This window comes from Balaenoptera borealis (assembly GCF_965194805.1).
Source record: "Balaenoptera borealis genome assembly, chromosome: 10".
Classification (NCBI taxonomy): Eukaryota; Metazoa; Chordata; class Mammalia; order Artiodactyla; family Balaenopteridae; genus Balaenoptera; species Balaenoptera borealis.
The window spans coordinates 11,910,282-11,927,041 of NC_138874.1; the positions used below are offsets into that span (position 1 = coordinate 11,910,282).

At 43.9% G+C, this 16,760-nt stretch overlaps 1 protein-coding gene across 5 annotated transcripts in view; it reads left to right on the forward strand.

Annotated features, from left to right (window-relative positions):
• The window catches only part of PCNX2 (pecanex 2), a 281,650-nt gene that overhangs the window by 60,028 nt on the left and 204,862 nt on the right, over positions 1-16,760 (forward strand). For all 5 annotated transcript variants that reach the window (XM_082407553.1, XM_082407550.1, XM_082407549.1 and 2 more), the window contains 3 exons: positions 3,214-3,359; positions 13,042-13,195; positions 13,282-13,314. In XM_082407553.1, coding sequence (XP_082263679.1) covers positions 3,214-3,359; positions 13,042-13,195; positions 13,282-13,314 — 333 coding nt within the window. The remainder of the gene's footprint in view (positions 1-3,213; positions 3,360-13,041; positions 13,196-13,281; positions 13,315-16,760) is intronic.

The following is a 16,760-nucleotide window of genomic DNA, read 5'->3' on the forward strand; positions in this document are numbered from 1 at the left end:
TATAGGGGGTTCACGTTTGATCCCTGGTCAGGGAACTAAGATCCTGCATGCCACGCGGTGCAGGGGGAAGAAAAATATGAATTTGAAATTTATACCAGAAAACAGGCTAAGTATAATTGCTGTGATTCACTGAAACATTGAGCTCTGTGCTTCCTTGCTATTTAAAGCAAAAAATGAAATTCGATGAACCTCATTTTCTGATAAAGGAAGTTATTATGGGCTGATTTGAGCTCCCTCAAAATTCATATGCTGCCATCATAACCCCCATGACTTCAGAATGTGACTGTATTTGGAATAGGACCTTTAAAGAGGTAATTAAGTTAAAATGAGGTCATTAGGGTAGAACCTAATCCAGTATGGCTGGTGTCCTTTGAAGAAGCGGAGATCAGGACACAGATACACACAGAGGGAAACCATGTGAAGACACAGGGAGAAGACGGCCGTCTGCCAGCCAAGGAGAGAGGCCTCAGAAGAAACCACTCCTGCCAACACCTTGATCTTGGGCTTTCAGCCTCCAGAATAATAACACCTACGTGGAAGAGTTACTGTGAGGTTTTTAGGATTAAAGATGGCAAAATTATGCCTTTAATAATCAGTGTCAGTTATTAATATCATCGAAATTTTTGTTAATTATACAGAACTCTTGAATGTTTCAGGGAGCTTGGGGGATATACAGTTCTCCTGTCTAAGCCACCCCATCTGTGGTACTTTGTTGTAGCAACCCTAGTAAACTAACACAGAAATCAAACCATTTTTTCTTTGCATTAAATTCTGAGATATTTCTTAAACAAGGATTTTCATTTAAGCAGCAATAAATAGCACAATATGCCAGAATCTTTAATAAGTTTTGCAAAAAATGTAGACGTAGTCTTCATGTGATTTTTCTATACTAACCTTCCCTAACACTACTCTCACTAAAGGAGAGTATTTTTCTTACTATTCAAAAGAATGCTATCACCTTCACTGTTGCTTATCCTTGACCTGTTTACACATCATACCTGAATTCCCACATCACAGAATGGTAAACCATGCTCAGCTTGTACACGTATTTCTTTGTTCTTGTTCTCTTTATCCACGGAGCATAAAGGAAAAGGATCTCTTCTGTGGGGGAAGGTTTACTCTAAACCACAAATTCATTGTCATTAAAAGAAAATGCTGTTCTTGCTGACATGACAGCAGGCAGTTTCCACGAAGCTCTCTTTTCTGTTGGAGTCGCATTCCAGACACAAACAGCACTTATAATCTCAACTTTCCTGTAATAATACAGTCCAATCCATCCTGTATATTGCTAACCTGTATGTTGCCTTCACGATGGATCAACTTTCCCTTGAAATGCCTTTTGCGTTTATAGTCTGCATAACTCTGTGCTCTATAGCTGAGTCAGGGAATTAGCATCTGGGAACAGAGAGGTGGTAAAGTCAGCCTCCTTGGTGGGTACCACGTGGTCTCCAGTGAAGCAGACGTGCTGCCCTTACGCATGCCAGGCATTTTGACATCAGCGACTTGCACTGAATTAAGGAAGAATTATGTAGTCTGCCCGAGTATAGCCTTCTACTTTGTAAGTCAGAGAGAAGCGTGTGAGACCTTTAAAAGTCAGCATCCCCTCCATGGCTGCTCTTCTGGGCTGTCCTCCTCCCTTTTCTTATTTTGGTCCTTCTTATCAGTCTCCTGTGTTTTATGTTAGTCAGCCTACAGGAAATTAGAGCCTACCGAAAATCTTTTTTTTGGGACAAATAGAGGGCAAAAGCAAACAAATAAAAATACAAACTAGAATAATCCACCAATTCCACTTTTAGATGTATATCCAAAAGAGCCTAAAGCAGGGACTTGAACAGATATTTGCACGTGCATGTTCACAGCAGCTTCATTCACGATTGTGAATGGCGAATATTCCACCAAGGAGGTAGGGGAAGCAACCTCAGCGTCTGTCGACAGATGAATGGATAAACAATATGCGGTCTATCCATACAACGGACTTTTATTCAGCCTTAAAAAGGAAGGAAATTCTGAGACCTGCTACATGGATGAATCTTGAGGTCACTATGCTAAATGAAATAAGCCGGTTACAAAAGGACAAATACTGTATAATTCCACTTATAGGAGGTCCCTAGAGGAATCAGATAGATTCCTGGAGACAGAAAACAGAAGGATGGTTGTCAGGCTCGGGGAGGGGAGAGTGGGGAGTCAGTGTTCAATGTGGACAGTTTCGGTTTTGCAAGATGAAAAAGTTCCCGAGATTTCTTGCACAACAGTATGATTATCGTCACTACTGAAAGGTATACTTACAAAATGGTTAAGATGGTGAATTTTACATTATGTGTTTTTTTAACCACAATTATCAAAAAAAAAAAAAAGACAGATTAGAAATAGAAGATGTACAGGGGGCTGGGGCTCATTAAGTATTTGTTCGACAAATGAATGAAGACTAATTTTTTTCAAAACTGAGTTCCTCTCCATTGGATTAGAGCCAATCAGCGATGAATTTGGGGTGAAAATGTTTTCAATCTGAGATTAAATTCCCCCATTTGTTTCTGTTTTATTGGCTTATATTTTTTCTATAAATATTTTATTTTTTCTTATATTGGGCTTCACCAAGGACCTACATATTGTCAGTGAAAATATTTTTACTTATAGTAAAATTTAAATATTTATCTCAGCATTACATTAAATAACATACCTTTCAAAAATTAAGTCATATAATGTCTTTTGCTGAATTCTGATCTTTCATAAGAATTATTTTCATGGCAGTTTCTTGGCCTGACAGCAGTATTTTGATATATGTAGCATAATTTTAATGTTACATTATAATGAAATTGAAGTGTGTTGGTAAAAAAGACCTTTTCTCCAACAAGGATCTACTGAATAGCACAGGGAACTATACTCAGTATTTTGTAATAACCTATAAGGGAAAAGAATCTGAAAAAGAATATATATATATAACTGAATCACTTTGCTGTACACCTGAAACTAACACAACATTGTAAATCAAGTGTACTTCAATCAATACAAAAAAAGAAAAAAGAGCTGAAAAAAAAGACCTTTTCTGTTGATCACCATCCTTTTCTTAGGGTACCCATTTTTTATGAACTATGTTGGTTTCCATTTCAGAATTTGAACATCTGCTTTTAGTACTTTTAAATCAGGAGGTTTATTTATGACAATAACACGTCAATGTGAGACCCTCTCTCTGTTTTTTCTTTCGGCATCTAAAAGCATCTGAGTCAGGATCTAGAAGACTCTTCCTGTTCTTCCACACAAGGAAAATTCAACCGAGAGCAGTTTTACAAGTTTATCATCTTCCCTGGCAAGTGGATTAAAGTCTGGTATGATCGCCTTACCTTGTTGGCGTTACTTGATCGGTAAGCTGCCAGGCACGTGCGTGTACGGGTGAAAGACACAAGGGGGCGTGTGGCGGCGTGGGCTCACTTGCTGGTAGCAAGGAATTTGGCCGCAGGCTGAGGTTCTCTGGGGGCATTTTCAAGGTGTGTCCACCCTTTGTGCTGCACACCCAGAGTCGAAGCAGTGAGATCTTGACAACTGAAGAAATTGTCATTGAGCGATTACAATGGGAGCTAGGAGAACTGGGTAAAATGGTTTAGCCTTAAGGTTAGCTTTGGGGTCAATATTATGCCTTGGTCTGCTCATCGCCTGCCAATTTTTGTAGGAGGGCCTGCGGCTCCTGTACACAGGACAGGGCCTGGGTGCCTGGGTGTGGTGTGGGGAGGAGAGGAGGGACACGGGGTGGCCGGGGTGGTGACGTGTGGCCCTTTCCTTTCATGACGTGGGTTCTTCTTCTCTGTCCTGTAATTTCAGTGCTGATCTTTCCTTTAAACGCTGTTACTCTTCCTCACCACTGCTCCTCAAGATGCAACGCTGTGGGAGCTGAGGGTGCTGGGTGGGGAGGTGGAAGCGGAGGCTGGGGGGTCAGGTTGGCTAAGGCGTGATGGAGTTGGGGCCAGGTAGGGGACTTACCCCACCTCAAGATATACAGAGGACCGCATTGTGGTCTTCAAGGGCTGTGGGTTTGGAAATGTGTGATGCCGTTACTAGCGGTGTCATCAGCAAATGCTGAGTTTCACCGTTAAATGCCGGCCAGTGCATTCTCTACGTCTGCGTCTTTATTCCTGTCCTGCCCCTAGGTTCTTCAGAACCATCTTTTTTTTTTTTTTTAGATTCCATATATATGTGTTAGCATACGGTATTTGTTTTTTCTCTTTCTGACTTACTTCACTCTGTATGACAGACTCTAGGTCCATCCACCTCACTACAAATAACTCGATTTTGTTTCTTTTTCTAGCTGAGTAATATTCCATTGTATATACGTGCCACATCTTCTTTATCCATTCATCTGTCAATGGACACTTAGGTTGCTTCCATGTCCTGGCTATACTCGAATAAAGATGTTAAAAAAAAAAAAAAAGCCAGCCAGCGGGGCAGTGGGAGGGCTGGTTGCCTGCTTTGCTGTAGTTGGTCCCCCAGGGACTACTTGTTATAGTAATGTCTTAAATGGTATGATCACATACTGAAAAACTATAGTCATGCACAATTACAACAGTAAATTTCAGGACCCACAAGTCAGGGAATGGAGTTATAATGGTTTTTCTAACAACACTGTGTTACCCAAGGGGCACACACTTAAGATGAAGACTTCATACTTAACTAAAATAATTCAGGATAATACAGTGTGTTAGATGAGGCAGTTTTTTGGAAATATTCATTTAAAAAGAAATTACTGGACTTCCCTGGTGGTGCAGTGGTTAAGAATCCGCCTGCCAATGCAGGGGACACGGGTTCAAGCCTTCGTCCGGGAAGATCCCACATGCCACGGAGCAACTAAGCCCGTGAGACACAACTACCGAGCCTGTGCTCTAGAGCCCACGAGCCACAACTACTGAGCCCACGAGCCACAACTACTGAAGCCCGTATGCCTACAGCCCGCGCACCACAACAAAGAGTAGCCCCCGCTCGCCGCAACTAGAGAAAGCCCGTGCACAGCAACGAAGACCCAGTGCAGCCAAAAATAAATAAATAAATAAATAAATAAAAAGAAATTACTGAAAGTTGGACTAGCTTGAGTTAACCCTTCATACTAAATACAGATATTTTTGTAGATTTCTAGGTTTGTTATTTTAAAATTTACTCAGTGATGAAAAATTAACAGAAAATCCAGTGAAGGTCTAAAAAAGGATGATGAAGAAGATTATGATAGATTTGAAAAGGTTATAGTGTTATAGTTTTAATCACCTCACTTGCAAGTTATGGTGGGCTTTAAATTTTGTGCTCAGGGGTGACCTGAGGAGAGATAGCCCCCCTCCCTTATCCAGGGAGCCCCTGGGCTCTGGAGATCCCCGTGGAGATCAAATCCAGGCCCCATCACTTACTAGTGCTGTGATCTTGGGATGGCTACAGAAACTCTCTGTGCCTCAATCTCCTAACTGTCAAATGGGGATAATCTATATCACAGGGAGGTTGTGAGGATTAAACCAACTTAGCCATAAAAAGAGTTCTTTAAATATTAGTTGCTGTTGGTATTATTATTATTATTACCTGGAATGTGGCCCAGAACCCAGAAAGAAGAAAAAATTTTAAGAATGAAATAAAATGAGGGTAGCCTCAAATCCAGACACTGAAACTTAACCCCTTAGTAGGTAGGAGCGATCACCCTTTTTTCAGAGGCTATCTAAACCTACTTTCAGTCATCCATCAGCAAGCTTGGTGATCTGGTTTTCTAGTTTGCAGTCAATTAAGAGGGGGGAAAGGGACACCATGACCTCCAGCTGACAGCGAAGAAGGAGGAAGAAAAACCCAGAGCACTGACCTAGAAAAACCGAGCGGCTTGGGACCTTTGCACGGAGAGTGTAACGCCCCCAAACAGAACTGTGGATCGGAACCACCTGGGAGCTTTGCAAAAACACAGGCGCCCAAGTGTGAGACGTCACCACCCCAGCGTGGCCTTGAGGACAGTGTGGCCTGTGTCACAGCACACCTCCCTAGCTCGTCTTCTTAGTTCAGAGATGATCTGAAAGGTCTGTTTAAGAAGACAGGGATTCAGGACTTCCCTGGCGGCACAGTGGTTAAGAATCCACCTGCCAATGCACAGGACACGGGTTCTAGACCTGGTCCAGGAGGATCCCACATGCCGCGGAGCAACAAAGCCCGTGCGCCACAACTACTGAGCCTGCGCTCTAGAGCCCGCGAGCCACAGCTGCTGAGCCTGTGAGCCACAACTACTGAAGCCCGCGCACCTAGAGCCCAAGCTCCGCAACAAGAGAAGCCACTGCAGTGAGAAGCCCGCGCACCGCAACCAAGAGTAGCCCCCCACTCGCTGCAACTAGAGAAAGCCCACGCGCAGCAACGAAGACCCAACACAGCCAAAACTAAATAAATAAATTAATTAATTAAAAAAAAAACAGGGATTCACACGGTAGATTTTACATTTTTGACAATGAAAGCTATATTGTTACTTGAAAAGGCATACATAAATTACATTAGATAGTCATCGGGGGTATTTAAAGTCACAGGTGGATGAGAGAAGTTTAATTTGCCAAATGAAAGCTTAGAAAGAAAACGTATGCATAATAAAAAGCAAACTGCGAGGGTTGGCAGGAAGTGGAAGAAATTGGTGAATAACAGGCACTGAAATCGGACTAATCACTGCTCTGGACTCCCACAGGGTAAGGCCTTCGGCTTGATGTTTCTCAGCTTTCCGCTGGAATTCAGACTGATCTTCCTCGAACGGGTTTCCTTATCCTCTGATCGTAGTAGCGTCACCGGTTTCTGTGATTGCAGCCTCTTCTGTTTGCCTTCAGTTTGCCATCCATTCTGTTCAGATATTTTCAGACTTGTCTTTGTTTTCCTTTCTCATTTTCTCTTCTGCCATTACCGCATCTTGCAAAACACCTAGGTTTCCTTTTCACTTCATTAGTTTATCAGGTTGGCATCTAAAGCAAAAAGCTGCCCGTCTGAGCATCATTTCATTCATTCATTCATTCAACACATTTTAAAAACAAAGCAAAAAATTGAAGCACCTACTCCACGCTAGGCTCTATACGGAGCCCTTCGTATAGGGCAGTGCATGAAACAGACACGGTCTCTGCACGAAGGGAGCCCGACTCCACCGGGGGAGATGGGATTTGAGACAGCCAGTGGTACCGGGTGCCGTGGAAGACGCGGAACCTGGGGGGGGAGGGACACGGATGTCAGGACAGATGGCTGCAGAAGGCTTATCTGAGGACACACAGATACGAGCTATGGCAGGGAGCTAGCCACGTGACAAGGAGGGGGAAACTCACTATCATCACTGCCATCGCGAGGACGTGCTCTCACATCTCCCATCCTTACAAATCCTCTCGACCACTTTCCCCCCAGCCTCTGTCCAGTCTCCCCTGCAGCAGAGCTCCTTGAAGTGTTGCCTGTGCTTCTTCCAGTTTCCCTTCTCCCGTTTTCTCATAAACCCATTGCATTCAGCCTCCTCTGACCCCCGGACTCCGTGGAGCCTGCCCTGGTCCAGGTCACTGTTGACCCTGTCGTTCAGGTCCCTAGACCCTCCGTCTTGGTTTACTTTCTTCTCTGGGCTCCCAGGGCTCAGCCCTCTCTTGGTTTTCCTTCTGCCTTGTTGGGTCACTCCTTCCTGGTCACCTTTGCAGGTAACCACTTCCCGTTGGTGTCCTTAGGAGCTGCACAGCTCTTACTCTCTCTACCTGCTTTTCTTTAGTGATCGCATTTAGTCTCATGGCTTTTAAATCCCACCGATCCGCCAGTGACTCTCAGATTTCTGTCTCCAACTTGGACCCATTGCCCCAATTCTCGACTTGTGTCTCTAACTACGGGATTGACATCTCATGATCGGAGATCATGTTTCAGAGTCGAAACAGCTGTTCACCTCTCCCTTATCCTAAGTCTGCTCCATCTTCAGTCTCCCCCACCTCAGCTGATGACAGACCTATCCTTCCAGGTTCTCAGGTTAAAAATCTTGGTGTCATCCTTTCACACCCACATTCAACTTCTCATAGGAAATTAAGTTTACTGCTCCTTCAAATGTGTCTGCTGCACCTTCCACCTTCAATGTAACCACCCTTGTCTGAGCTGCTTTCATCTCCCACCCGAGTTACTGCAAGAGCATCTCCTGCTCAAACCCATTCTCCCTGTACGCTATTCTTTTTTAAAAAAATTTTATTGAAGTATAGTTGATTTACAATGTTGTGTTAATTTCTGCTATACAGCAAAGTGACTCAGTTATACATATATCTATTTTGTCAGATTCTTTTCCATTATGGTTTATCACAGGGTATTGAATATAGTTCCCTGTGCTATACAGTAGGTCCTTGTTGTTTATCTGTTTTATATATAGTAGTATGTATCTGTTAATCTCTTACTCAATTTATTCCCCCCTTCCTCTTTGGTAACCATAAGTTTGTTTTTTATGTCTGTGAGTTTATTTGTATCATTTTTTTTAGATTCCACATAGAAGTGATATCATATGATATTTGTCTTTCTATGTCTGACTTACTTCACTTAGTATGATCATCTCTAGGTCCATCCATGTTGCTGCACATGGCATTATTTTATTCTTTTTATGGCTGAGTAATATTCCATTGTATATATGTACCACATCTTATTTGTCCATTCATCTGTTGATGTTCATTTAGGTTGCTTCCATGTCTTGGCTATTGTAACTAGTGCTGCAATGTACCTTTGGGTGCATGTATATTTCTGAATTAGAGTTTTGTCTGGGTAAATACCCAGGAGTGGGTTTGCTCGATCATATAGTAACTCTATTTTTAGTTTTTTGAGAAACCTCCATAAGGAACTGTTCTCCATAATGGCTGCACCAATTCACACTCCCACCAACATCTCCCTGCACACTCTTCTTAACACAACAGAGTGAGGCTGGCCTTCCTATTCGTCACCACGCCAAGCCCTCTTCCAGCCTGAAGACCTTTGCACTGGCTGTTCCCTCCACCTGAGCGCTCTCCCCTCAGATACCTGCACGACCAGCGCCTTGGTCTTTTAAGTGTCTTTTCTCAGTGAGTCTTAGCCTGACCTTCCTGTTTAAAATTCCATCAGCTCCCTGCCCGTACAGTTGTAACTCCTCTCACCTTGTTCTATTTGTTTTTCTATTGCACTAATCATCTTCAGATACTATATCATGTACTCATTTTGTGTGTATTACTTATTTTATGTCACTGCCCACTGGAAAGGAAGCTTCATGATTTTCATTCACTGGTGTATTCCCAGCACCCAGAGCAGTGCCGAGCCCTTTTATTACGTGAAAAAATGAATCGACTTCCCTTAGTGAAGCAGCTCCCCTTCCCAGTTTCTGCCATTATGATTCCCTTCCCCCAGATTGAAATCTTGGAATCATCTTTATTCTTTCAACCAATCTTTCACTGTAGATAATCCATTCAATCACAGGGTCCTTTCTGCCTCGTTCTGTATTGTGTCTGAAAGTCACGTGTCCTTTCCAATTCTCCAGCTGTGTCACTTTCCCAGGCCTTCCTTACTTCTCTCTGGGAGTATTATTTATCCTTTCCCCTTCAGTGCATCTTGTTAACCTCTGCAAGATAAATCTTTCTAAAGTACAGCCTTAATCATGACACTCCTTGTCCAGTGAGCAAACTCCTTAACCCAATATTTAATATTGATATATGAGGAACTGTGGGAGGGGAGTGATGGTGGGGAGGCTGAGGGCAGAGGAATGGAGTCCTGGTGGAGGAGAATCTGGGAGAAAAATACTTTTCAGAAACTTTATTCTTTCCCTTTAAATAGGAAAGAAGTTTTTTTGTTTTTTGTTTTAATTAATTAATTTATTTGGCCATGCCAGGATCTTTGTTGTGGCATGCGGGATCTAGTTCTCTGACCAGGGATCGAACCTGGGCCCCCTGCATGGGATCGCAGAGTCTTAACCACTGGGCCACCAGCAAAGTCCCAGAGGTTTGGTTTCTCTAATTGAAATTTTTGTTTTGTTTTATTTCCTAAGTCTTTGTATTGTTTTAGGTAGACACATCAAAATGTTATGAGCACACTAAAGAATACATAATATATTTTATGGACCTGAGCTAACAAATACATTTAGCTCTATAAAAAGTGCATAGTGGAAAATAAAAAAACACATAAATTTCCCTTTTCACCAAATATGTATTGCCCCCCCCAGATATTTTTTAAAATATTCAACATGAGCATCTTAATATCTGAGTTCTTCACATTTCTGTACTTCTCAATTCTGTACAACTTGATTGTCTGATTAAAAAATGGGCAAAATACATGAACAGATACCTCACCCAAGAAGATGTACAGATGGCAAATAAATATGTGAAAAGATGCTCCACGTCATATGTCATTAGGGAATTATGAACTAAAACAATAATGAGATGCCACTACACGCCTATTAGAATGGCCAAATCCAAAACACGGACAACCACCAAAGGGTGTGGAGCAATAGGGACTCTCATTTCATTGCTGGTGGGATTGCAAAATGGTTCAGCCACTTTGGAAGACAGCTTGGCAGTTTCTTCCAAACTACACATACTAGTACCATTTGACCTAGCAATCACGCTCCTTATGTCCGCACAAAAGCCTGCACACAAATGTTTATAGATGCTTTTATTCATAATTTTTTTCATAAGTTTGATATTTATTTATTTATTTATTTATTTATTTATTTATTTATGGCTGCGTCGGGTCTTCGTTGCTGCGTGCGGGCGTTCTCTAGTTGCAGCGAGCGGGGGCTACTCTTCGTTGCGGTGCGCGGGCTTCTCATTGCGGTGGCTTCTCTTGTTGCAGAGCACCAGCTCTAGGCACGTGGGCTTCAGTAGTTGCAGCACGCGGGCTCAGTAGTTGTGGCTCTTGGGCTCTAGAGCGCAGGCTCAGTAGTTGTGGTGCACGGGCTTAGCTGCTCCGCAGCATGTGGGATCTTCCCAGACCAGGGCTCGAACCCGTGTCCCCTGAATTGGCAGGCGGATTCTTAACCACTGCGGCACCAGGGAAGTCCACTTTATTCATAATTGCCAAAACTTGGAAGCAACCAAGATATCTTTTGACAGGTGAATGGATAAGGAAACGGTGGTATGTCCATGCAGTGCAATGTTATTCAGCAGTAGAAAGAAAGGTACTATCAAACCATGAAAAGACATGGAGGGGCCTTCAGTGTGTATTACTAAGTGAAAGAAGCTAATCTGAAAAGGCTACCTTCTGTATGATTCCACCAGGGAATCTGGAAAGGGCAGAACTATGGAGACAGTAAAAAGATGAGTGGTTACCAGGGGTTAGAGAGGAGGGATGGATGAATAGGCAGAGCAAACAGGATTTTTAGGGCAGTGAAAATACTCTGTAAGATACTGTAATGGCAGATACATATCATTATACCATTGTCTAACCCCGCAGAATGTCCACCACCAAGAATGAACCATAATGTAGACTATGGACTTTAGTTGATAATGATTTGTCCGTGTCGGTTCCTCAATTATAACACATGTAGCACCCTAGCGGGGGATGTTGATGGTGGGGGAGGGTGGGTGTGTTTGGGGGGAGGGGCTATGTGGGAACTCTTCGTACTTTCCCCTCAATTTTGTTGGAAATCTAAAACTGCTCTGAAAAATAATGTCTATTAATTAAAAATAGAATGTTCAGGAGTGCCTGAACACGCCAGGGATGAAGTAGCCAATTGTCCCTGTCTAAAAATGGTCATAATTGAATGGGAAGGACCAATATGGGGACTTCCCTGGCGGTCCAGTGGTTAGGACTCCACGCTTCCACTGCAGGGAATGTGGGTTCAATCCCTGGTTGGGGACCTAAGATTCCCACATGCGGCACGGCCAGAAAAAAAAACAACCCCAAAACAATATGTACCTGTGCAAACACTGGTGAGGTAAGAAATGTACTCAGAATTCTTGTGAATGACTCATCTAAACTCTCGACCTCGTGGCCCATGCCATCCTCCCTTAACTTCATTTCAGCTGCTCCTTCCCGTAACTCCACCCTGCATCTCGTCCTCCCGTAGAAGTCTTCCACCTCTGACGTCGTAATCCCAGCCTCCGTTCAACCTTCGCATCGCCTCCACCTCCCTCCCGTGTCCCCACATCCTCTTTTGCACTCTGATGCATCCACTTCCTCCCACTAGCAGCCCGTATTGCCTCCCCATGATCCAGCTTCAGCCCCTCTGGATCAGCATCTTAAAACTCCCTTTCTTGTCCCTTTGCACATCCACGGATAACACCCCACGGCTGATGAGCTCACCCCTCTACCCTGCACCTCTCAAGTGGAGCCCCCCCAAGAGAGAACCACCCCGTGAGGCTGTGGTCATGACATACTTTCAGTCGGACCCTCTGCACATCAGCCCTCCTGCTGGAGCTCTCCTGGCTCCTGAAACTGAGCAGCAAATTCCGGCCACGGAGACTGTATCTGGAAGGGATTGCCACGCACCCCTTCCCGCATTTAGCGGAGTCAGTGAAGCCCCTTCTCTGAGGCACATTTCACTGTTGTGGATGGAGGAATTAACGGTCTTCCAGTAAACCCAGTTTAGTGGCCAAGGACACCCAGTGGGATTATATTTCATTTATTTCAATAACAGAAAGTGGGAGTTAAATATGGATTTTTAAAAATATAAAACACAGGACGAAGGAAAGAAAGAAGGAAAGCTTAAAATCTTGTTACCAAATGTAAAGGAGTGCTTGGGATAAGTACTCTCTTGTGGCCAGTCTTTTTATCAGCATGCGGGTATTCTCTGTTTAAAAACAGACAGCCTTAAAGAATATACAAATCAATTTTCACTGCAAAGTAAAGGAGCTGTTACAGTGGAGGATTACTGGACTGAACGTCAATATTATGACATAGTATGAGTGTGTTTCGTGTTTGGTAATTGCAATCATTGTTGCTTTTGTTGTGGTCATCCATTTACAATGCTTGGTGTCAGTCTATTTATCTCTTGTAAAAATAAAATACAGTGTGTGTGTGTGTGTGTGTGTGGAAAAAAAAAAACAACAAAAAAAACCAGACAGCCTTACCTTTTATTCCCTCCATTTTTAATTTGTTGATTTTGCCCAGAACTGAAGATGTCAAGGAAAACGTGCTGGCGGTTTTACTCATTGTCCTGGTTTCCCTGCTCGGATTCCTGACCCTGAACCGAGGCTTTTGCAAAGACATGTGGGTGCTTCTCTTCTGCCTCGTCATGGCCAGCTGCCAGTACTCCCTGTTAAAGGCAAGCGCACATCTAATTCTTACCATCACTACTGTAGCCTTGAAATCATGAGATGATGACACAGACACTTCTCATTTGTGTTCTAGAGCGTTCAGCCTGACCCCGCCTCGCCGATCCACGTAAGTGTCCAGTCACAGGCGAGTAGCTTGTCCGCTCTGCTTGCGTTGAAGATAGGGGAATGGCCAAAACAGATTCGAAAGGCGACGTGCATATCAATATGCATATATATGGAGTATATAAATAGAAATATTAATGCATGGTGGCCAAGTTCAGGCTAGATCGGAGAGCGTGGTGAGGATGGTGGCAGGGAAGGAACAGGATGGGGACCAAGAGTGTGTGGAGGGCCTTCTCTGCCCCACTGGACTCATGTCAGGAAAGACAGTGAGCCCAGACTCTGCAATCAGGCTGCCTGCGTTCGTTTTCTGGTTCCTGTGTCTGATTGTTGGACCCTGAACAAAATGTGTACTCTCCATGCCTCAGCTTCCCTGTGTGTAAATAAGGATAATAAAAATGCCTATGGGGATTCAATAATCCAAGTCACGGGCTTAAAACAGTGCCTGGCATAGAGAAATTGCTTAGTAGATGGAAGCTCTTATTGGAAACCTCAGTCTGTAAGCGTGAATCATTATTCTTTTTACCTGAAGCTGACCTCCTTCTCTTCCACATTTTCAAGTGTATTGTTACCTTTTACCTCATCACTGGGGCTCACTTATATCTGACACTCTGGGCTCCCCAGTACCGATCTCTTGGTGCCTGGGCATTCTTCCATGAGCTCGGAGGCACACGTAGCACCCACTGACCCGCTGCACCTTCCCTTGCGGTGCTGCGGCTCCAGGTCTGGCGCTCTCCCTACTGGGACCCTGGCCACGTGCCTTTGCACCGAGACCACTGCCAGGTGGATGTCCCAGCTCCTCGAGAAACCTTCTTTCCTCTGTTATGGTGAGCTCCTGTGGGTCCCCGAAAACCACTTCCAGCGAAAGAAAACTTGACCTTCCCGCTACTGTGCCTTTAAAAAATTCATATCCAGGATTTAGGACTGCTTTGACACCTGTGATAGCTCATGCTTAGCTCATAGTAATTAAGAAAAGCTTGTAACTGGACACTCACCTGGCATACGTTACTATCTTGTGAAATTCCTCTGTTCCCCACAATTGGTTTACATATAATACATCTTCTTTCCTCCCAGAGTCTGAATGTCAAGCTAAGGAGAAGCAGCATAATGAGGGTATCACGGACGTGTTGTTGTGATTATCGTCAGGAATCTGGGTTAGGTGGTGAGAGCAGAGATGTGCAGCCCTGGGATGTGTTGTCCCAGCCCACCCTAGATGCGACACTGGCGTCGTCCTGCTGTGATAAATAAGCCCCGCTTCCTAGTGACAGCGCTTGGGTCACTGTCTTTCTGGGTGACCTGGGGGAGGGGTGTTGTATGCTAGTAAACATTCATTTCCTGCATGTACTTTCAGGAATAATGCTAGGCGAGGGGGATGGCCAGTACAGCTGCATAATCCCTGTAGATCTGTAATGACTGTTCGCAGGACCCCTGGGTCCTGCTCTAAGTTGGAGTCGTATTGTCGATATTGATCCAGTTCCTGGAGGACTGAACGCAGCTCCTCTTCCTTTATCTGAGCAAGCGTGTCGTAGCGAGATAGGAAGAAATGACTTCCCTTACTGTCAACAGAAGCCACAATCAAACTATGTTTATTGCAGTACTTAATTTGCTTACGCAGATTTCTAAGTAGAATTAGTCCCAGATTTGAGCTGGCATTTCTCTAACTGTTCTGATGAGGAAAGAAAATATGGTAGCTATAAAACAGTTCCTCTTGCCATGTGGCTGAGCCATGCAGGCGTTTAGAGGCTGATTTACTGTTTAGAGATGAGAAAACCTCAGAAAGGAGATGGTCAAGAGAATGAACCCAGTCTGGTAGAGAGATGGTTCTCAAGCCTGCCACCAGCCCTGGCGGCTAAGGTTCATTCATCAGGGGCTGTCAGATGAACCAAAGTGCTTTTCAAAACTGCATTACTTTGTTCGTTCCCAGGGAGGGCTGTTCATGCAGTCAGTTCTTGCTCTTGGAGTGATTGACTGACTTGCTTCTTTGTTTCCTTCCAGGAGCACAGAGGTGGCAAATTTTGAGCAAGTTGTTAAAACCTGAAGATAGCACAATGATAAAAAAAAATTTTTTTTTTTTTTTGCATAACATTCTGTGTGCTTCAGATAGAGTTGCGGATTAATACTGGCCTGCTAATAGTTACGGTACCATCGACCCCGGGCCTGAAAGATACGCGTCTGATTGTAAAAGAAAAGAGGTCTAGGAGAACTTAAAAAAATGAGAATGGAGGGTAGCTCCTGGACGGGATCTGAGGATCAGAGACTGGCAAGTTAGTCACGGGCAGTGAGGCTATTCCTTGGCTTACAGAGATTTATACACGGGTCTAACCAACAGTATCCACTAATGATAACCCAGAAAGCAAAATCCAGTAGGATCGCTGGCACAGAGCCAGTGTCGGGGCCTTTCCCAGCACCTGTAGGGATTCTGAGTTAGGGCAGCTGGGGCAGCACTTGGGAACCTGCATTTTAACACTCCCCCACCCTGTGCTGATGGCGGAGGTGATCTCAGATCACGCCTGAGAAACGCCGGGGTAACTGGAAGTGCACAGGTTTCGGGATTCGAATCCAGCCTCGCCATGTACAAACTACGGCATCTTGGTCAAGTGACTTCTCTGAATCTCAGGTTTTTCCTCTGTAAAAGAGGAAATAATGAAATAGGATTGTAAGGGGATTAAACAAGAGAATGTACATCCAGGGCTCAGCCTAGAATCTGGCACCGCGGGAGCACTTGACAAATGCTGGCCATTTTTGTGTGAGTAAAGTGGGGATAATAATAACAACCTCAGCTGGATTTGGTCACGAGTGAGTTGGATAATTTACATAATGTGCCAAGTGCAGGACCTGGAATATCAAGTCCTCTGTAAAGGTTGCTCTCCTTTCTCTTTCTGCTCTGCAGATCCAGAGGGCTGAGTGTACAGTTTCCACAAACCCCACGCCTAGGTCCCCAATTATTAACCTCTTCCATCAGTATGTTACAGTTGTCACAACTACAGAACCAATATGGATACATTATTATTAACTGAGGTCCATATCTCACTCAGATTTCCTTCGTTTTTACGTAATATCCCTTTTTTTTTTTTTTGAGGATTCCATCCAGGACATTGCCTGACATTTAGTCATTCTCTCTCCTAAGGCTCCTCCTGGCTGTGACAGTTTCTCAGGTTTTCCTTGGTGTTTGATTACCTGGACAGCCGTGAGGAGCATTGGTCAGGGATTTTGTAGACTGTCCCTCAGTTGGGATTTAGCTGGTGCTCATCTGATGATTTAACTGGGTTATGGATTTGGGGGAGGAAAACTGCAGAAGTAAAGTGCCATTTTCCTCACATCATTTCGAGGTTATGTACAATCAACATGACTTAACCACTTTGGATGTTGACCTTGAACACCTGGTTAAGGTGCTGTTTATCAGAGAAATGTTTTTTTTTAAATTTCACTAAAAAGGTTTAGAAATTGAAGTAT